General features: G+C 46.6%; 1 protein-coding gene across 2 annotated transcripts in view; it reads left to right on the top strand.

Moving 5' to 3' along the window:
* LOC307120541 (uncharacterized protein) overlaps window positions 1-22,799 on the top strand; it is a 35,903-nt gene that overhangs the window by 7,410 nt on the left and 5,694 nt on the right. For both annotated transcript variants that reach the window (XM_079807641.1, XM_079807640.1), the window contains exons 2-4: window positions 5,858-6,193; window positions 6,489-6,803; window positions 13,238-13,348. In XM_079807641.1, coding sequence (XP_079663767.1) covers window positions 5,858-6,193; window positions 6,489-6,803; window positions 13,238-13,348 — 762 coding nt within the window. The remainder of the gene's footprint in view (window positions 1-5,857; window positions 6,194-6,488; window positions 6,804-13,237; window positions 13,349-22,799) is intronic.

The following is a 22,799-nucleotide window of genomic DNA, read 5'->3' as shown; positions in this document are numbered from 1 at the left end:
CTCAGGTCACACTGGGTTGTCAGTGACAGCATCCCCTACAGTCATAGGCCAAGCTATACGTCTAAAACGGGACCTTAGTGCAACTGCATGAGGTCCTATCCAGACTGCTCAAAGGCCCGGGACCACTACTTCAACAGAAGGGGTCCCTTTAAGGGAATGTGGCTAGGGGACCAGAAGGAACCCCAGCCAAGTCACTACCCAGGGAACATATTCGCCTGAGTGCCACCAGGGAGGCCTGACCTGGTGCCCTAAGTGTTTTGGACACTTCGGTTTGGCCAACCCTGTCTGTTCAGAAACAGAGCCTCCGGACGGTGCCTCAGAAAGGCATCCAGACTAAGGGACTGAAAAACTGGCAGTCCTTCTTAGCTCGGATCTCAGAGACGGGTTATCCCAAAGAGCAACACTCAGCGTAGCACTTTACAACCCTTGCTAGCGAGGGGAGTCTACCTGCTCAAATCAAGGATCTACCAGGTACTTGTGTTTCAAAGGAATAGGGAGGCCGGACAGGCCTACGGATCGGTCTAACAGGGAGGCCTCACGAGAGGCCTGCGACCGTCTGACCGGACTCAGGCGGCTGTGTAGTCATAGATGACCCTCAGCACCTGAACCTGCCTGGCGGGTAACCCCCAGCTGTAGGCTAAGCTACCATAGGTTCTCTTACTCACAGAGAACTGGTAACAGAGAAGTGCCTAAACTTGGGAACTTCGCCCTCAAGGAGGCCCCGTGGGGCCTACTACCTGATAGCAAGTTTCTCAGGGAAGCCTAAAGAGACCTACCACCTGATAGCAATTTATGCCGGCTTCTAGAGCGTTCAAGCTCATCTTCAGGGAGGCCTGGTGAGGCCTACTAACTGCCAGCGATGCATGCTAATCCCAAGCACCCTCAGGCCTAGTAAGGCCTTCCACCTGATAACCTGCTAGGCCGCATACCCGGACACCGTACGTCGGTGCTCGCCTCCAGGGAGGCCTGACTAAGGCCTTCCAACTGACAGCAGGCCTTCAGGGAGGCCTGATGAGGCCTACAACCTAATAGCCAGCAGGCTAGCTGTCCGGATGTGGAAAACATTGGTACGTGCCTTCAGGGAAGACTGGTGAGGCCTTCTATCTGATAGCGAGCCTTCTAGGGAGGCCTGGTTAGGCCTACCACCTGCTTGCATCAAACATGCTAACCGTCAAGTGACTGAGACTCAAAGCACTCCACCAGATAGGCCTACTAATTGAAACAATTATGCAAATTGTCAGAGTAACCAAAAAAAGACCCTGGGGGCTCATCTTCACGGAGGCCTGGTGAGGCCTACCACCTGATAGCCAGTCAGGCTAGCTGTCCGGATGTGGAAAACATCGGCACTCTCCTTCAAGGATGCCCGATAAGGCTTACTACTTGATAGCAAGCCATGCTAGCTACCCGAGTATCCAACTCTGGAACTCGCCCTCCGGGAGGCCTGGTGAGGCCTACCACCTGGTAGGAGGTTTACAACTGACTGCTATGAAAACCTTGACAGTTAGACCACTGGCTGACTAATAACTACCCATTGCACTGATGGGGACCCGCCCTCAGGGAGGCTCCATAGAGCCTACTAGCTGGTAGCAAGTCTTCACAAAGCCAATGTCTCTGGGAAACATATCACACCAATTCAAACAAACTGGGGCCGCCCACAGGAGGCCTCTTGGGGCTAGCTACCTGGTCGCAGCTGCTACGCACCCAGACATAGAAAAATGGGCTGGCTCTCACATGAGAGGAGGCTGATAACACAGGGATGGGCTCAAATTCACGTAGTGAACAGCCAGAGGTGATCGTGCCTCAGTAACGCACCTCCATCAACCCTACAACCTAGGCCAACTAAGCAAACATACCCAACTGAAGCTCCAGCATCAGTCTCTAGTAAACACACTCCACAAGAGACAAACTACTCTATCTTGCGGTGGCTTAGGGAACCAAAGACACACAGTAACAAAACCCCAAGCGGTAGCAAACACACCATTCACCCGGAAGGTGTTCTACCGCTTAGAATTCCGCTAACATTCCAGAGGAAATGAGCGGCGGCTAGGGCTGTACGATTAATCGAAAAATAACCGAAACCGACATTCAGAACCTCTAACCGACGTATTTTTCCCATGTCAGTTATTTTGGTTTTCACGTGACTCCGCCCCGTCAGTCACATCAAGTGCAGTTTGCAGGCACACAGAGAGATGCAGGAGCAGTTATCTGTGTTTATAGATGCCCAGAATCACTATAGTAACTGCATGTTTTACACAGTTTATACAGGTCAGTTAATTGCTGTTCTTATAGCCTACGCGCTGACACACACACACACACATGCGTTTAAAGGCTTGCCAGTTTCAACATTTAAAGCGATTGTGCACTATTCAAAAACAACAATACGGAAAACTTATCCGTTCAGTACTCAGCTTTTTTCTGTGACACAGAGAGCCGAGCCGTGTCGCGTATCTGACAACGCACGCGCCCTGAAGGCAGACCTCTTTCACCTGCGTCCTCACAAAGCTTGTCATTTGTATGTGGTTTAAGCCCTGCCAGTTTGAACATTAAAATGAGTTTCGACCATCAGATGTGTATTATGTTGAACTAATGCCTGATATATTGTGACAAACGAACAAGACAGAAGCTTGCACATCACGTGAAGATCACGCACAGAGAGCAGCGCAGAAACGCAGTGTCAACGCTGTCCTGTGACTAAAGTCACTAAAGTAGCTTAGAAACTCAACCGTTATAGGCATACATTTTAATAACTTTGCAGTCAGTACAAACCACAGCTTCATAATGAATAGAGACGGTATGAGTAATTGACACACACAATCACTCTCTCATTAATGCATTCAAATAAATGTAATGTAGGCCTACTGTGCTAATTTATCTGTATCTGATGTACAACAAACAGAAATCTGCCCCATAGACAATAACTGCTGAAAGTGAACCGTTTCCTTCAAGTATTCTAAAATCACAAAGAAATGCACTTTTTCATTAGAAAAAAAATTCCACCTTTAATTGTAGAAAATATTTACAGTACAAACCTTATCAGTGAACTTACTCAAAAACCTTATGAGGGCAAAAAAAAAAAAAAGCTAAATAATCGTTCATTAATCGTAATCGAGGTCAAATGTTCAATTAATCAAGGTTTTTATTTTTGGTCAAATTGTTACAGCCCTAGCGGCGGCCTACACACCTCTCACCCTGAGAGGAAGCCTAAGTTACAAACATATGACACCATGAGCGGCGGCCTGCCCCGCAAGCATTTTTACCACAAAGGGGAAAGCCAACACACACTCACCTCCACAGCCCAGAACCTGGTGCTGTAATAAGCCACCTACAGGGGAAACCACTCTCACCTGCAGCACGTAGAGCGAAGACTCACCACGCAGCTCTCACCGCGATGTTCTACCGGCCTTGCATGCCTGAAAGCGGCGTTCTCACTAACCAAGTCAGAGCATGCCGTCAGAACATAGTTCCACTCATCATAGGCCCGCCTTAGGCCTGATGTAAGAAGCGCCTGGGAATTAAAAGCCATTAAAAGACATTAAAAAGGAAAAAGGAGAGGGCTAAGATGTAAACGCCCTCAAGGGAAGTGATCCATCACCAACGACGGGCGTGTTTGTCCTGGATCACCACCCTCAGATCCTTTTTCCTGCGAGTTTCCCGTCTCCTCTGTGCCCTACTCCTCCATGGAGGGGGGCCACGAAAGGAGACGCTAACCCTCTGGTCCTGCCTACGGCCCTCAAGCCGTGAAGGACCAGGTCCCGCCTGCCCGGGCGTGGACGCGGATCTCAGCGGTATGCAGGTCCTAAACGCAGCTGAGCGCGCCTTCGCCTCCCTGAAATTTCCAACCACCGCCTCCACGAAGGTGCCGAAAAGTTCAGTTGGCGAAACCGGTGAATCGAAGAGAAAGCCCTTCTCTTTCTCCCCGATGTCAGCCAGGCTCAACCACAGATGCCTCTCCGTAACCACCAACGCCGCCATCACCGCAGTCTGCTTGGTGGCCCGGAGAGCCAGATCTGTGGTGCGGCTCAGCTCAGCAACCGCCTCAGGGGACAGCCCCGCCCCCTGGTCGAGATCCCCCAGCAGGTCTGCCTGGTACGCCTGCAGCACCGCCATCGTGTGCAGGGTCGCACCAGCCTGACCTGCTGCCGCGTACGCCCTGCCATTCAACCGCGAGGTCGCTTTCAGCGGTCTGGATGGCAGAGTTGGAGCTCTCAGTGTCGATGCCCGCCCGGAAACGAGATAGTTTGCAAACGTCTCTTCCATGGGGGGCATCGACACACACCCATGTTCACCCATCCCCTCAACATCAGCGAAGCTGGCTCGCTGATGTCGGTGGATGCTGGCAGACAACGGGTTCTTCCATGCTGCCCGGACCTCAGAATGAAGGTCCGGGAGGAATGGAAGACTCGTCTGAGGTGCTGGTCTATGGCCGGGGAGAAATCGATCGTTGAGTCTGCCGTGAGCGATCTCTCCCCCAGCGCGCCGCCAAGGCAGCCGCAGCCTGCCTGCAGTGCGCTCCATAGCATCCAACAGCTCAGCCTACGCGGGACAGGGTGGCTGAGAGGGTCCAGGGTCCTGGTCGCTGTTACCACCCTCCTCAGCCATCTCCTGCCCGTCCAGAAGAGCGCTCGCTGCAGAGCTCGGCGGAGAACTCTCATTCTCCACGTCAACCTGCTGCTCACCCTCGTCAGCCGCCAGATCATCTGAGAGAACAATGCCTCTCTCAAAACGATCGGCGAGCTCCATCTGGGAACCCCACGATGTGCGTCGCCGCTCTGCCTCAGCGCAAGCGGGACTCACATCAGCAGCCCCAGATGCTGTGCCCTCCTCCCTCGAGAAGAGGGCCAGATGAGAGCGGAGTGTTCTCAGCGGAAAACGCTCACAGTTTGCACTGGCGGCTGCCTCAAGAACTGCCTGTGCGTGCTTTTCACCCAGGCAAAAAACGCGAGTGTGTGTGTCCTCCGGTGTCAGAAACCTCTGACACGGGTCAGCACACTTCCTGAAACACTGTCTCTTCAAACAGACAATCCCTGAAGACGAAAAAGATTTGTTTGTGTTGGCAAGGCGCCCTTATATACTTCCGGGTCGCATGTTGATGACGTCATGGGCTGACGTCGGTCAAAGACTTTGGCGTGATTCGATAGTAGCTTCAGACACCTGTCACGCCGAGGCATTCCCCCTAGCGTCATTCCGACGCAGCGCGAGTTCCCTTTCGAAAGGGAATTTAAATTCCCTCCATGTGCAGCATGTGTTCTGATGTCACTGAACATTTCCATAGAAACCACCTAAACAATCTTTCACACAAACTTTTTAAAGAGACATTACAGTGTTGTGGTTGAAATGACAGCAATACTGTGCGACAGCTATATTTTGTATAAAAAGTAATATTGATAGTGGTCTCACATTAAATATTTTAATGTATTTTAATTGTTTTACTAGTGCTTAATTCAGGTGCATTAATAAGTCATATTTTTAAACTGTATTTCCATTGTCGAAGTTAAAAAGTCTTGGTGTGCGACGAGGAGAAAACAGTAATTTTGACACCTATAAGGAGGTTGAAAAGTATGAACAAAATCATAATTGAAAGGTAGTAAAAAAAATTAAGGTGGTTTCATTGTTAGCTTGACAAAGAAAGAGGAATTTGTCCAAAATGATATGTATTTTTAAAAATACGACAAGAGAACATAAAAGTGCCCATAATCTAAGAATCACCCATTTATACACCTCTTATCGTTGATTAAATTGATTAGCTTAATGTGCTCCACTTGTGTTTAATTATCTGAACATGCTCCTCCCGAAATTTGTTAATAAAACATCACTTATATGTTTGTTTATGACAAAGATTTTTTAAAATCTGTTTCAGGAGTGTGTGCTGATGGTGATGAAGTGAAGTCAGTGTGTGTGACTGAGGGAGATTCTGTCTCACTAAACACTGATGTTACTGGAATACAGACAGATCTTCAGATTCTGTGGGTGTTTGGAGAGACTCGTGTCGCTGAAATCATTAAAAGGGACCAAATAAACACTAACTATATATTTGTGAGTAATGATGTGAGATTCAGAGACAGACTCCAAATGGACAATCAGACTGGATCTCTGACCATCACAAACATCAGATCTGAACACACTGGACTCTATAAACTGACCGTCATCATCAGAGTAATAACCTCAGTGAAGAGATTCAGTGTTTCTGTCTATGGTGAGTAAACTGTGTATGAAAATCATGCTTTTGCTGATTATTATTATTTTAATTATAGGCTGAGTGTGCTGAATAATAGTTACAGAATTCAATAATAATTAAAACGCCCACATTGGGCTACACATTATTGGAATAATAAATAACAACTGATATGCTCAATAGATGTTCAGATGATCCATCAGTGTCAGTTTGGATGCAGGGATTTCTTCTTTATCAGCTTTGCATTTACATTTTTGGTTTCTTTTTGATTAGCCTCGCAATAGATAAAACCCACATGTTCCATCCTGTTTTCCAGCTCCTCTACCCATTACTGTCATTTCCAGTAACTCTTCAGACTGTTCTTCATCCTCATCAAGATCATCCTCCTCATCCTCAGTGTCCAGATGTGCAGTGGTGTGTTCAGCTGTGAATGTGAGTCATGTGACTCTCTCCTGGTACAAAGGAAACAGTTTATTGTCCAGCATCAGTGTGTCTGATCTCAGCATCAGTCTCTCTCTACCTCTGGAGGTGGAATATCAGGATAACAACACCTACAGCTGTGTGCTCAACAATCCCATCACAAACCACACCACACATCTGGACATCAGCCATCTCTGTCACACATGTGCAGGTACAACAGAGCTGAGATTACTGTCTCCTGACCTGTATTGATGGGAATATTTTGTAGTTCCCTTTCGAAAGGGAACTCTCGCTGCGTCTAGCTGACGCTATGGGGGAATGCTTCCAGCGTGACAGGTGTCTGAAGCCACTATCGAATCACGTCAATCCTATTGACCGGCGACAGCCCATGACGTCATCAATATGCGACCCGGAAGTATATAAGGGCGCCGTGCCAACACATACACATCTTTTTCGTCTTCAGGGACTGTCTGTCGAAGCGTAATTCTGCGGATACTGGTAAAAGACTTTAAAACTTGAGATGAAACGCACAGAGAAGAGGCAGAGCTTCAGAAAGTGTGCCGACCCATGTCAGAGGTTTCTGACACCGGAAGACACACACACTCTGTGCGTTTTCTGCCTGGGAGAAGAGCATGCACAAGCAGTTCTTGAGGGTTCTGCTTATGCAAACTGTGAGAGGTTCCCACTGAGAACTCTCCGCTCTCATTTGGCCCTCTTCTCGAGGGAAGGGGGCGCTTCATCTGGCGCCACCGATGTGAGTCCCGCTCGCGCTGAGGCGGAGCAGCGACGCACATCATGGGGCTCCCAGATGGAGCTCGCCGATCATCTGGAGAGAGGCATTGTTCTCTCAGATGATCTAGCGGCTGACGAGAGTGAGCTGCAGGTCGACGTGGAGAATGGGAGTTCCCCACGTAGCTCTGCAGCGAGCGCTCTTCTGGACGGGCAGGAGATGGCTGAGGAGGGTGGTAACAGTGACCAGGATTAGCCGGGACCCTCTCAGCCACCCTGTCCCGCGTACGCTGAGCTGCTGGATGCTGTGGAGCGCGCTGCAGGCAGGCTGGGGCTGCCTTGGCGGCGCGCTAGGGGAGAGGTCGCGCGCGGCAGGCTTGACGATCGATTTCTCCCCGGTCACAGGCCAGCACCTCAGGTGAGCCTTCCATTCCTCCCGGACCTTCATGATGAGGTCCGGGCGGCATGGAAGAACCCGTACTCCGCCCGCATCCACCGACATCAGCGAGCTAGTTTCGCTGATGTTGAGGGGATGGGTGAGCACGGGTATGTGTCGATGCCCCCCATGGACGAGACGTTCGCGAACTATCTCGTTTCAGGGCGTACATCGACACTGAGAGCTCCGACTCTGCCATTCAGACCGCTGAAGGCGACTTCACGGTTGAATGGCAGAGCGTGCGCGGCAGCGGGTCAGGCTGGTGCGACCCTGCACACGATGGCTGTGTTGCAGGCGTACCAAGGCAAGGCAAGGCAAGTTTATTTGTATAGCACATTTCATACACAGTGGCAATTCAAAGTGCTTTACACAGAAATGAAATAAAAATATTACAGTTATAATAGGAATTAATACCAGGCGGATCTGCTGAGAGACCTCGACCAGGGGGCGGGGTTGTCCCCTGAGGCGGTTGCTGAGTTGCGCCGCACCACAGACCTGGCTCTCCGGGCCACTAAACAAACCACTGCCGCGATCGGGCGATCGATGGCGGCGATGGTGGCCACGGAGAGGCACCTGTGGCTGAGCTTGGCGGACATCGGGGAGAAAGAGAAGAGCTTTCTCCTTGATTCACCAGTTTCGCCCACTGAACTTTTCGGCACCTCCGTGGAGGCGGTGGTTGGGAAGTTCAGGGAGGCGAAGGCGCGCTCAGCCGCATTCAAGACCTGTATACCGCTGAGGTCTGCGTCCACACCCAGGCAGGCGGGACCTGGTCCATCGCGGCTTGAGGGCCGTAGAATGGACCAGAGAGTGAGCGTCTCCTCTCGTGCCCCTCCTCCGGTTAGCATGGTAAAGTAAATGCTAGCAGGTGGTAGGCCTCACTAGGCCTCCCTAATGGGCTTGCTATCAGATAGAAGGCCTCATCAGGCTTCTTTTTGAAGGTGAGCTCCCGGGGTAGGATACTCGGGCAGCTAGCATGACTTGCTATTGGGGTAGGCCTCACCAGGCCTCCTGGAGGGCAAGTATCGATGCAGGACTTAGGAACAACTAACCCGGCTGGCTATCAGGTTATAGGCCACAGTAAGCCTCCCTGAGGGTCGGCTGTCAGGTGGAAGGCCTCAGCCAGGCCTCCCTGGAGGTGAGTACCAATGTGTGGCATCGGGTGTATTTTAGCTTGGCAGGCTATCAGGTGGTAGGCCTCATTAGGCCTCCCTGAAGGCAGGTACCGATGTTTGGCTTCGAGGTAAAGCTAGCCTGGCTGGCTATCAGGTTATAGGCCATTGCGCTTCCCTGAGGGTCGGCTGTCAAGTGGAAGGCCTCACCAGGCCTCCTGGATAGGCACGTTATCAGTTGGAAGGCCTTGCCAGGCCTCACTGGTGGTAAGTACCGATGTTCGGCACATCGGGACAGCTAGCCTGCCGGCTGTCGGGTTGTAGGCCTCATCAGGCCTCCCTGAAGGCCTACTGTTAGTTGGAAGGCCTTAACCAGGCCTCTCCAAAGGCGAGAACCGGCGCACGGCGTCCGGGTATGCTGCCTAGCAGGTTATCAGGTGGAAGGCCTTACTAGGCCTCCCTGAAGGTGAGTTCCCAGGTTGTGGTCACGTGAACAGTTAGCATAGATTGCTATCTGACAGTAGGCCCGCACCGGGTTTACCCAGAGGCAGGTAGTAGGCCTCATCAGGCCTCCCTAAGGCGTTCCTGGGGCCCAGTCACTTGAGAAACAGTTAGCACAAGGCGCAAACAGGTAGCAGGCCTCTCCAGGCCTCCCTAAAGGCTGGCTATCAGGTAGTAGGCCTCCATTAGGCCTCCTTGAGAAAAAAAGTTCAGTTTTCCAGCTACCTTGACAGACAGCTTCAACTGTTATCAGGTGGCCCACGGGACCTCCCTAGACGTAACCTCAGCAGTTAGCATGCTTCACTGGCAGGTGGTAGGCCTCTCTAGGCCTCCCTGAAGGTGAGCTTGAACGCTCTGAAAGTTGGCATATATTGCTGTCAGGTAGTAGGCCTCACTAGGCCTCCCTGAGGGTGGATTCCCGAGCCAGGATGCTCGGGTTGCCAGCATGGCGTGCTGTTAGGTAGTAGGCCTCTATAGGCCTCCCTGGGGGACAAACCCGCTATCAGGTAGTAGACCCACGGGGCCTCCTTGAAGGCGAAGTTCCCAAGTTAGGCACTTCTTGGTTACCAGTTCTCTGTGTTAGAACTGGTCATAGTTGGGCCTACAGCTGGGGGTTACCCGCCAGGCAGGCTCAGCTGCTCCCCTCAATGAGGGTCGTCTATGAGCACTCAGCCGCCTGAGCCTGGTCAGACGGTCGTAGGCCTCTCGTGAGGCTTCCCTGGTAGATCAGTCCGTAGGCCTTTCCGGCCTCCCTACTGCTTTGAAACACAAGCACCTGGTAGATCCTTGATTTGAGCAGGCAGACTCCCCTCGCTAGCAAGGGTTGTAAAGGGCTACGCTGAGTATTGCTCTCTTGGATAACCCGTCTCTGAGTTCTGGGCTAAATAGGACTGCCAGTTTTTCAGTCCCTTAGTTTGGATGCCCCCTGGGCACCATCCAGAGGCTCTGTTTCTGAACAGACAGGGTTGGCTAAACCGAAGTGTCCATAACACTTAGGGCACCAGGTCAGGCCTCCCTGGTGGCACTCGGGAGAACTTGTTTCCCGAGTAGTGACTGGCTGGGGCTCCTTCGGGTCCCCTAGCCACATTCCCTTAAAGGGACCCCTTCTGTGGAAGTGGTGGTCCCGGGCTTTGAGCTGTCTAGATGGAACCCCGCGCAGTTGCGTTAGGGTTCCATTTAGTTGCATAGCTTGGGCTATGACCGTAGGGAGTGCTGTCACTGTCAGCCCAGTGACCTGAGGGGGAGTCGCTCAGGTTTTTCAGTGAATTACTTGTGTTGACAGTTGTCACTGCCAATAGGCAGACACTCCCCTCAGCATGGCGGCGTTGGTATATCGTTCCCCATAGCGTCAGCTAGACGCAGCGAGAGTTCCCTTTCGAAAGGGAACGTCTCAGGTTATGTATGTAACCTCTGTTCCCTGAGAACAGGGAACGAGCGCTGCGTCTCGTTGCCATGCTTCAGGGCCTATCTGCCATACAGTCCCTTCAGTCCCTTCAGACGAGAAGATGTGTATGTGTTGGCACAGCGCCCTTATATACTTCCGGGTCGCATATTGATGACGTCATGGGCTGTCGCCGGTCAATAGGATTGACGTGATTCGATAGTGGCTTCAGACACCTGTCACGCTGGAGGCGTTCCCCCATAGCGTCAGCTAGACGCTGTGCTCGTTCCCTGTTCTCAGGGAACAGAGGTTACATACGTAACCTGAGACAGTTTATTATTGTGAGCTATAACCTCAACACAATGCCAGTATATATGAGTATTTCCTTGCTTAATACTAGAGCTTCCATTACTGTAACACCAGGGGCCAGTTGTTTAAAACATTTAATCTGGATCAAAATGATCTGGATTTGGAAATCCCATATTTTGCCATCCTATGGATCAGGTAATCCATCTTACTTTTGTTGGAATTTTGAAAAATTGGATTGGATCACCCTGATCCAGATACAGATCTGGATTACTAGTGTTCTACGGAGCCCCTAAAGGGACACGATGATTGAAAAAATATTTAGCACTAACCCGAGAAACCTTGCGTTCGCTCGCAAAGAACTTTTGACTGGTTCATCTCTTATAATTGATAAGAAGTAAAAAAGTCTTATAAGTGATAAAAAAACAATTTGAATTTAAGTTTGATATTTACAGCTGTTTGGGGATTATTTTATGGCAGCTAAATCTTTTTTTACTTTGACTGTCGGCTATCGAAAGGCATAATAGGTAGCCTAATGTCTACATTACTTTAACAATTAGCCTAACTAATAAAGAGCAAAATAAAATAATGTGTATTATATGATACGATTGTTGTATTTTTTGACCAGTTTTAAAGTTTTACTACATTTTCTTCCTGGAATCCACCTTGAAATCCATTAATATTTTTAATATTCCTAATATTAAGGATAATCCTGTTTTTTTGGATCAAAGTTATCCTAATCCTACTGACAAGTTTTGAACAACACAAACTGAAGGTTTGATCCAGATTAAAACGTTTAAAAGATTGGATTCTGTGATCTGATCTGATTTCAGATTCCTTCTTTCCCTTTTGAACAACCCATTTTCAAGATTTGATCCAGTCTGATAACCAAAATCCGATCAGCTGACCTTTGAACAACTGGCCCCTGGTGTTGAAACTCTCTGACCAAAGGCAGGTCAGCATCACATCAAGATAAACAGTTGAACTATTTTAAGAGTATCTCTATGGGGCGCCGTTTGTAAAGCGGCTCACGCTGAAAATAACAGCAACATTTTGACACATTTAGCTTCAAACAATGTTTAAAAAACTGGTATGAATTTTTGGCGGTCACTTTTTTAGCACATTTACAACAATATTTGTCAACTTAGAGATATTTTAAATAGTTAAATCTAAATGTTAAATGTTAAATCTAAATGTTAATTGTTAAATCTAAATGTTAAATCTAAATCTAAATGTTAAATCTAAATCTAAATCTAAATCTAAATCTAAATGTTATATCTAAATGTTAAATCTAAATCTAAATGTTAAATCTAAATCTAAATCTAAATGTTAAATCTAAATGTTAAATCTAAATCTAAATGCTAAATCTAAATCTAAATGTTAAATCTAAATGTTAAATCTAAATCTAAATCTAAATGTTAAATCTAAATCTAAATGTTAAATCTAAATCTAAATGTTAAATCTAAATCTAAATCTAAATGTTAAATCTAAATCTAAATGTAAAATCTAAATGTTAAATCTAAATGTTAAAACCGGTTATCTGCATTCTGAATTTGCATATTAGTTAAATATTTAGTTTCACCCGAAACATTTAGATTCAACATTTATATTTAGATTTAACATTTAGATTTTACATTTAGATTTAGATTTAGATTTTGTATTTAGATTTAACATTTAGATTGAACATTTAGATTTTACATTTAGATTTAGATGTAACATTTAGATTTAACGTTTAGATTGAACATTTAGATTTAGCATTTAGATTTAATTCAACATTTAGATTTAGATTTAACATTTAGATTTAGATTTAACATTTAGATTTAGCATTTAGATTTAGATTTAACATTTAGATTTAACATTTAGATTTAGATTTAACATTTAGATTTAGATTTAACATTTAGATTTAACTATTTAAAATATCTCTAAGTTGATAAATATTGTTGTAAATGTGCTAAAAAAGTGACCACCAAAAATTCATACCAGTTTTTTAAACATTGTTTGAAGCTAAATGTGTCAAAATGTTGCTGTTATTTTCAGCGTGAGTCGCTTTACAAACGGCGCCCCATATATCTCCAGTTGTGTTTTATATTAGTTGATCCGATCTGCTGTCTTGTGTCTCGGGTTGATCTCAGACTGGCAGGACTAATGTACAGTATGTTCTGTTTTCTGTGTGTTTATTACAGAACAGAGTCACCGGTCATATATTATTCCAGGGGTAGTTTGTGTGGTGTTGTTGCTGCCCATAATTACAGGAGGGATTGTGTTCTGGTACATCAAGACCCGTACACAACCCGGCAAGTATTCCTACAGTTCAAACCAGTCTTTCTGTTTCAGCATTTCAGGGTTGGGCGATATGACTAAATTAATATTATGATATGAGAAACTTTATTTCACAATAATGATATATATCACAATATAGTTATTATATTAGTTTATCTCATTTCTGTTATTAAACGTGTCATGAGCTGGCTTTTTACATTTTTTATACTGTTGTCTGAGGTCAGTTTATGCCGTTCGTGTGGGTTTTACATTCAGAAACATCATAATGAATCAGTAATACGCTATTTTCTGCCTTAGTTTTGATGCTCTCTGAAGGCACGCTGGGTTTTGATGGGCGTGCCGCACTGAAGACTAGGAAATAAACGCCCACGGATAGGATTGGATAAGATTTGCATATTTAATGAGCTTCAGCTCCCCTCAGTACATGTGGGGATTGTTTTGAAAGCGTCTGGGGAAACGCTCACAGCACCCTCGAAAAATATCTTTATCAAACAAACACAATGATTCATCTCTCATCCACCCGCCATTGATTGGAATGTTATTTTTGTATTACTTGGCCGGCCCGATCATCATTGAATATAACTGCGAACTGTACACACACACACGCGCAAGAAAGGAATGTTATTTCACTATTTAAGATAGCCCGTCGGCAGGCCGGTGATACGTTTTGGTAGCCCGTCTGAAAAACACATGGTCCTGGGACGTTGGGCTTTGAGAGCTGGCGTTACAAGTCCGAGTCTGATCACGAATGAACCAATAACAGCTTCTCCAGCCTGTGAGCGCGTGCTAAGGTGTGTACTCAACAGATATCAAACCATCTGTAACAATGCAACTCTAACACATATAAAAACATGTTTTACTCACATCAGTGTGTTGCAGCGTTCCTGTCGGATCCAGAAGCACAGCATTGTGTTTTAATCTCAATATGTCTGCAAATCCAGTCTCCACTTGTGTCTTGTTTACAATCGATTCTGAGCGAACAAACGCGCAATGTCTTACGCACGTGAGCTGGAACCGTCATGTTTATTGCTCGGTAGCTCGACCCGTTTAGCTCCACGAGTCGGTGGGCGGGGCTTGAGGCGGTGCTTCTGCATTCTGGGTCTGGTGTCTATAAAAGCTTTTCTTTGACTAACAAGGACGTTTTCAGCTCCGAAACTTACAGGATATTCTTATATAACCATGAACTTTTATATATCAAAGGCTCAAAGGAAAGTTGATTTCTCAATTCATCACCCCTTTAAAAATAAGAAAAAGAAATACAAACAATAGGACAAATTCAATATAACAAAAAATATGAACTAAACAAATTAAGTTTTTCAGGTACAATAGGTTTATTCAACAGAAATGTGTTAATCGAATGTAAAAAATAAATATAGCATAGTCTTCACTGTATGAATGAATGTTATTCAGTGCGGAGCAGTAATTAATGAGCAGCATTAATGACACAGAACATCAGGGTTATTAGGCTGCTGTCCCTTTAAGAGCAAACACACAGATCCGTTATACTGATACACACCCGGTTTACACTCCAGACATAACCGGCTGCGTTTACATGACTCCACACGATATGCATTTTGCTCACATGCAGGCATCGACCAGTGGGACCGGTAGGCTGATAGACGCCTGCATTCAAATGCTCCCGTGTGTATCTGTGTAAGCGCTCCGTCAGTGATGTATATTTACTAGTGGTGGGCCGTTATCGGCGTTAACGTGCTGCGATAACGTGAGACTCTTATTGGGCGATTTAAAAAAATAACACCGTGTAACGGAGGTATTTTTCTCTATGGGACTTTTATTTTGACGGGTTTTCTCTGCCTCCGCCGTGTCCGCGGGAGATGCAAGCAGATCGGAGTGAGATGAGTTGCGAGGCAGACACGCCATGATCGCTGTACAGGTAGCCAACAGTTTTACGATAGTGTACGGGCAGCTAATGTTTTGCGGGTTTAGAGCATTAACATAACCGCGTGAAACCCGAGAAGCAGTTAAGGCAGAAGATCGGTCGATTGTGTCATTGGACGGCGAACAGTGTTGGAGACTGGCTGAGAGCACGAGAGAGAGTTGCTGGGGCCGTGAGTTTCATTCAGAACACTTGTTTTTGTCACTGTTCTGACAGTACGTACATTTTTTTTGAGAGTTCAACTGCTGTCTGAGTCATCCATGAACTGCGTCGGGGCGAGAGACATTGTTTTTTTCCTGCAAATCCCTTAAGTGCACTTATTAGTGCGCGAACATGCGTCTGTGAACTGAACGGTCATTTTTTTGAGGAGTGATTCATTTATTTTTGAGTGTTTTTTGCATTTTTGAAGAGACTGACGATAGAGATTTGATTTTGAAAGACATTTTTGTGTGATTCCGATCATTCAGTCCAGGCGTGCCACGTGCGAGCTGAACTGGGCTGCGCCATTTTGTTCCAGAAAGTTCCCGAGTTTTTCTAGGCCACGCTGAAACCTCTCTTGTTTCTGTTTATTACCCTGCCATCCTCACGACATCTCCTTGTCCTGTCCCAGCTGTTCATCTTGTAATCGCAAGCCATCACAAGTCATCGCAAGCCATCACAAGTCATCGCAAGTCATCGCATCAAAGTTGTCGTTGCCACAGACTGGTACAACAGTTCAATACACACACACACACACGAACATTTTACTGATACATAGTGAACCGAAATGAGTGTTTGAGTGAACTTGTGGGTCTCAATTGTCAATTTGAACTTTGTGTGAGAACTGAGTCAATTGGAAATTGAATCTATTGATCTATAAGAATCGTTTGGATGAATTGAACAGTTATTTGAGCTGAGTTATTTGAACTGAGTTGCTTCAAATGAATCATTTGTTTGAACTATAAGAGTTGTCAAGCTTTGAAACACCCTGTGTTTGTAAATCAGTTTGCACTTTAATATTGAGATTACTTTTGTGAAAATTAACATCTGAGGTGTTACAAGAGGGTTTTGAAAGTGTTAAACATTTGAAGGTTATAAATAAATTAATAATTGTTAAAAGCAATACAGTTTTTTTTGTTTGTTTTTACTTACCTTGGGGTAGGGGCGTCTCACTTTCACTATTAGGATTAGGTGGGTGGGGATGTGAATTTCAGTTTACTTTTCATCACATGCACTTCAGGGAGCCACCGTGCTGACATACTCACCTGAAGCCCACACTACCCATTCCTGTTATATTTAGTGTAAGGTAAACCATATACACATAACGTGCATACTGAGACTCAAAGCGCTGGAGTGGGGACCAGGATCCTTTCACTTTTAAGCCTTCCAGGGTAACAATTTAATTCTCCCCTACAGGGCGGGATTTACAGTCTCGTTACATTTGGCGTCACGAACAGGATAGAATTAGTGTGTTTAACTTTTTTTGTGTGTGTGTCACGAGTCCCAGGCCTACAAGCTGAAGAATGGCGGAGCTCGAGGAACTGAAGAGGGAGATGGCGGAGATACAGAGGCGCTTTGCAGAGCAGACGGGAGCACTTGACCAAGCCAGAACCGAACAAAGAGAAGCCCTGTCACTAGCAAGAGCCGTCATTGAGCATCAAGCCACCGCACAATCTACCCCAGCGGCCATCTATATACCCAGGGACAGAAAACTTCCAGAGTTTAGTGGCCGTTCAACAAATACTGGAGAGTTAAGCATCGAAGAATGGGTTTCATCAATGAAATCTGCCTTCCAGGTAATGAGAGTGCCTGCAGAAGATCGTGTAGAGTTAACCAAACAGCATCTTAAAGGTGAAGCCAAAGCGACAGTGAGGTTCATGTTGGGAGACAGTGAAGGGTCTGCTGATGACATCTTCAAAGTTCTACTAGACACATATGGAGACAAAGTGCCAATCGGAACCAGACTGAAAGATTTCTATGAGCGTAAGCAAATGCAAACAGAGACGATACGTTCATACGCGTATGACCTACAAGAGAGACTCAGTCGAGTTCAGTGCAGGGAGCCAAGCCGTGTTCCAGATGCCGAAAGTGTGTTAAAAGAGCAGCTTGTCCTGGGCCTTCGAGATGATTTCCTGAGGCGTGAAATGAAAAGACGAGTTAAAGAGGACACAAGTTTGACTTTTGTTCAGGTAATGCAAGCAGCAATAACGTGGGCTGAAGAAGAAGAGACCCAAAGGGCAAACAATCCAACCCCCAGCCCACGTGTCAGAGTAGTTAATGCTGATGCAGATCAAGCCTCCTCTACGTTAACCCTGGAATAACTGCATGAAGCTATACAGAAGATTGCCGCCCGTCAAGAAGAACTTTACCAGGCAGTACATGGTAACAGCAGAGTGCGATTTCAACAGAGCCGTCCTAACAGACAACCTCTGAAGGACAGTGATGGCCGATACATCTGTTATTCATGTGGCGAACCTGGGCACACTAGCAGGCGCTGTTCACAAGGTACTGAAGCAACTAAAGTGTCTGATCAGTCTCGACGTTCTACAGGGATAGCTGAAACTAATGTAGGAAACGTTCCAACGACTACAACGCAAGCAGTCCCTGGGCCATCTATGATAAGAAGTCATACAGCTGAATGGACTGACGGAGCAGTAACAGAAACGTTGAAAAAAGGCGCATTTGGAGATTGTCTGACTATTGAAGTTAGAATAGCTGGTGTCAAAACCAACTGCTTACTGGATACAGGCTCAGAGGTGTCCACTATTACAGAGTCACACTTTAAGAAGCACTTCGGAGAGCAAGAGCTGAAATTGTCCTCTGCTCACTGGGTTAGACTCACCGCAGCTAATGGGCTCAACATTCCTGTCCTAGGATGTCTACAAGCTGATGTGGAGTGCATGGGAAAGGTTCTCCCGGGGAAGTGCATATTTGTGCTGACAGACACCAGCACAGAAGCAGAGGAGATAAGAGGACTTTCAGGAATCATTGGGATGAATATTATCAGTGAGTTTAAGTCGTTGCTTGTCCCCGGGGAGAGCGTAAAGGCGGCCAACAAATATGGTCAACCCGCAGAAGGGAAGATAAGAAGGGTGCTAGCCAGTGTTGAGAAAACTGAAGCCCTGAGTTCTGACGGCAAGATTGGGTTTGTCAAAGTTGGTGGAAAGCAGGCCATCACCATCCCTCCGCTAAGTGAAAAGGTGTTTGAAGGTCGTTGCAGGGTGCCACCTAAAGTGAAGTGCCAAGTATTAATTGAACCCACCACCGGTGCAAGCCTACCTAAGGGTCTTTTAGTTGCCAATGTGTTAACAAAAACTGAGGGTGGTAAAGTCCCTGTACGAGTAATGAATTCGAGTGAGCGGACCATCAGACTTAACCCAAGATGCAGAGTGGCAGTAGTGTCTAAACCACAGGAGGTGTTAACTGAGGATACACTGGAGTTTGAGGAGGAGGAAGGAGCGCTTCATGTTAAACGAGTGGCACATGTTAAAGCAATCGAAAGCTCTGATAATTCCCCAGTACCAGTCCAGGTGAATTACGAACAGCTTACCCCCACACAAAGAGAGGAACTAGACCAGTTGTTGGCAAGGTACAGAGATGTATTTTCCAAAAGTGACCGTGACTATGGGTACACCCAGGCAGTGACGCATGACATTCACACTGGTGATGCTCCACCAATAAAACAGAGGCACCGTCGAGTACCGCCACAGGTTTTTCAAGAATTCAAAAAACACGTGCAGGACCTAGTGTCACAAGGCATCCTTAGGGAGAGTTCGAGTCCCTGGGCATCCCCAGCAGTGATAGTTGTGAAGAAAGATGGCAGTGTGCGCTTCTGTTGTGATTACAGAAAGTTAAATTAAGTCACATGCAAAGACGCATATCCGCTTCCCAGAGTGGAGGAATCCCTGGACGCACTGGGGAATGCTCGGTTGTTCTCCACCCTAGATTTGACGGCCGGCTATTTTCAGGTTGCTATGAGCGAGTGTGATCGTGTAAAGACAGCAGTCACTACCCCGTTTGGACTTTTTGAATGGACGCGGATGCCCTTCGGGCTGTGCAACGCGCCAGCCACCTTCCAGCGCCTTATGGGGGTAGTGCTTGGGGATTTGGCTTTTGATGTCCTCTTGATATATCTGGATGATATTATTGTGTTTTCCAAAGACTTCAAAAGTCACTGTGAAAGACTAGAGCTTGTCTTTGACCGACTGAAGAGGCATGGCTTAAAGTTGAAACCAAGCAAATGTTTTCTCTTCAAATCTGAGATGAAATTCCTTGGTCACGTGATCTCCTCTGAAGGAATCAAAGTCGACAGTGAAAAGGTTAGTGCCTTGGATGCTTGGCCTGTTCCTAAAAGTGTGAAAGAAGTTAGACAATTGATTGGATTCATGAGTTACTACCGGCGGTTTGTACCAAAGTTTGCTCAAATGGCAAAACCATTGCATGCGCTGATGGGCAGCAAAGACAAAAGGAGGGCCTCTGAACTGTTTTTGTGGAGTAGTGAATGCCAGACCGCATTTGACAAACTGAAACAATGCCTGATGTCACCACCTGTCCTTGCTTACCCTGACTTTGGCCTTCCATTTATCCTCACCACCGACGGGAGTCATCAGGGCCTCGGAGCTGTATTGAGCCAAAAGCAAGGGGAAGCAGAGCGTGTTATCGCCTTTGCTAGCAGAGGCCTAAGAGGGTCAGAGCGGAATGACAAGTACTACAGTGCGTTCAAACTGGAGCTGTTGGCTCTTAAGTGGGCTGCAACAGAAAAATTTAAAGAGTATCGGATGTTCTCCAAGTTCACTGTAATCACCGACCATAATCCACTGCGTTCTCTGGAGACCGCAAATCTCGGTGCAGTCGAGCAACGCTGGGTGGCTCAGTTAGCAGAGTTTAATTTTGAGGTTCTGTATAAGCCTGGGCGACTGAACACCAATGCTGATGCTCTGTCGAGGATTCCCTTCAGTGAAGTCCCTGAACGAGAAGACACAGAGAAGGATTTCATCCGACTGAACTCTGAAGAAGTGCGTGCATGCCTGTGGCCCGCACAAGGGTCAAAACGGGGAGAAACTGACGTTCAAGTGGCTGTACAAGCGTCCATCAAGAAAGTGCTGAATGGTTACAGCTGGGATGAAATTAGAGAGCTGCAAAAAGGTGATTCCTGGGTGGGTCCCATATACAATGCCGTGTCTGAAAACAAAAGACCAAGTCGGACGGGACAACAGAGTATGCCGCCAGAGTTCAAAAAGCTTTGCAGGGAGTTTGAGCGTCTTCAGTTGCATCGTGGAGTGATGTTTAGATGTATTCTTGACCCAAGGGATGGAGAGAAAATTAGACAGCTGGTTGTTCCGGCCACTGTACGCCGTTCAGTTTATGACAGCCAACATGAGCATGGAGGTCATTTTGGAGAGAGGAGTACGCTTGCACTGATGAGAAGGAACTACTATTGGCCTAGCATGTCTAAAGACGTCCAAGGATGGATAGAACAGTGTAAAAGATGTACCCTTGCAAAGGATGTGTTTCCAAGGATCAGAGCTCCGATGACATGCAGCAATGTTACGGCTCCTCTAGAAGTTCTGGCAATGGACTACACCCAGCTGGAAATGTCCTCAGGAGGATATGAAAATGTTCTTGTTCTGACTGACATGTTCACTCGATTTACAGTTGCTGTTCCGACCAAGAACCAAACAGCGAGTACCACTGCAAAGGCCCTCATCAAACATTGGTTTGTCTACTATGGCTGTCCAGCACGTCTGCATTCGGATCAGGGAAGATGTTTCGAAGCACAAGTTATCAAGGAACTCTGTAAAGTGTATGGTATCGGGAAGAGCCGTACAAGTCCCTATCATCCTCAAGGGAACTCTCAATGCGAGAGGTTTAACCGCACAATGCATGATATGCTGAGAACATTGACACCTGAGCAGAAGAAAGACTGGAAAACTCACTTGCCAGAGCTAGTGATGGCATACAACAATCACATTCACTCATCCACTGGCTATTCCTCTTTTTACTTAATGTTTGGGAGGGATGCGCGCCTCCCATTAGATGTCCTGGGTGGAAAGGATTTAGAGGAGAGTGATGCAGAAAACCTGGACGATTGGGTGAAAAACCATCACAGCCGACTAAAGACTGCCGTTGAAGTTGCAAACACAGCCGCGCAAGAAGCCTCTAAGAGACGAAAGAGAGTGTATGACCGCAAATCCTCTGGAGCGCTTGTAAGGCCTGGTGACCGTGTGTTGCTACGTAATCACAAACATAGGGGCAGAAATAAGATTCAAGACAAGTGGGAACACACACCCTACATTGTAGTCAAACAGAATCATTCAGACACACCTGTATTCACTGTCAAACCCGAACAGGGGGGTCCGTCCAGAGTAGTACACAGAGATCAGCTCCGTCACTGCACATTTCCTTTGTCATTATCTAGTACGCCATGTCCAGCCAGAAACAGACACGTAAGCCAGTCAGATTCTGAAACAGAATTCCCAGATCTTGTGTGTTTTCCAGCTATTGCACATAGACAGAATAAGGAAAGGGGGGTGGTACAGATGGAAACCAATGATGTAGAACAAAGTGAGAGTGTAGTTCAAGAAGAGGAGAACGTAGTACAAGATGTGATCCCTGAAATAGAGTGTGGGGTACAAGAAGTTTCTGATGATGCTGATATTTCAGATGTCGAATGTGAAAATGTTTCAGAGCTCAGACGCTCTCGAAGACAAAATCGTGGTAAATTACCTGTGAGGTATAGAGATGATTACCTGATGAAATAAGATTAAAAAAAATTAACTGAGGTTGTGATGAGAAATATGTATGTACTTGTAGGTATTTGAAAAGAATGTATTTTGTGTATTGTTGCACTTTTAAATTGTGTTCTGTTTATGTTCCAGGGGCAGGCTTTCTGGAGATGTCGATGGTATGGCAGGGTTTAGCAGGGGGGAATGTAACGGAGGTATTTTTCTCTATGGGACTTTTATTTTGACGGGTTTTCTCTGCCTCCGCCGTGTCCGCGGGAGATGCAAGCAGATCGGAGTGAGATGAGTTGCGAGGCAGACACGCCATGATCGCTGTACAGGTAGCCAACAGTTTTACGATAGTGTACGGGCAGCTAATGTTTTGCGGGTTTAGAGCATTAACATAACCGCGTGAAACCCGAGAAGCAGTTAAGGCAGAAGATCGGTCGATTGTGTCATTGGACGGCGAACAGTGTTGGAGACTGGCTGCGAGCACGAGAGAGAGTTGCTGGGGCCGTGAGTTTCATTCAGAACACTTGTTTTTGTCACTGTTCTGACAGTACGTACATTTTTTTTGAGAGTTCAACTGCTGTCTGAGTCATCCATGAACTGCGTCGGGGCGAGAGACATTGTTTTTTTCCTGCAAATCCCTTAAGTTCACTTATTAGTGCGCGAACATGCGTCTGTGAACTGAACGGTCATTTTTTTGAGGAGTGATTCATTTATTTTTGAGTGTTTTTTGCATTTTTGAAGAGACTGACGATAGAGATTTGATTTTGAAAGACATTTTTGTGTGATTCCGATCATTCAGTCCAGGCGTGCCACGTGCGAGCTGAACTGGGCTGCGCCATTTTGTTCCAGAAAGTT

The sequence above is a fragment of the Gobio gobio genome (genome assembly GCF_949357685.1).
Source record: "Gobio gobio genome assembly, chromosome: 24".
NCBI lineage: Eukaryota > Metazoa > Chordata > Actinopteri > Cypriniformes > Gobionidae > Gobio > Gobio gobio.
This window is presented reverse-complemented; position numbering and strand designations above follow the sequence as displayed.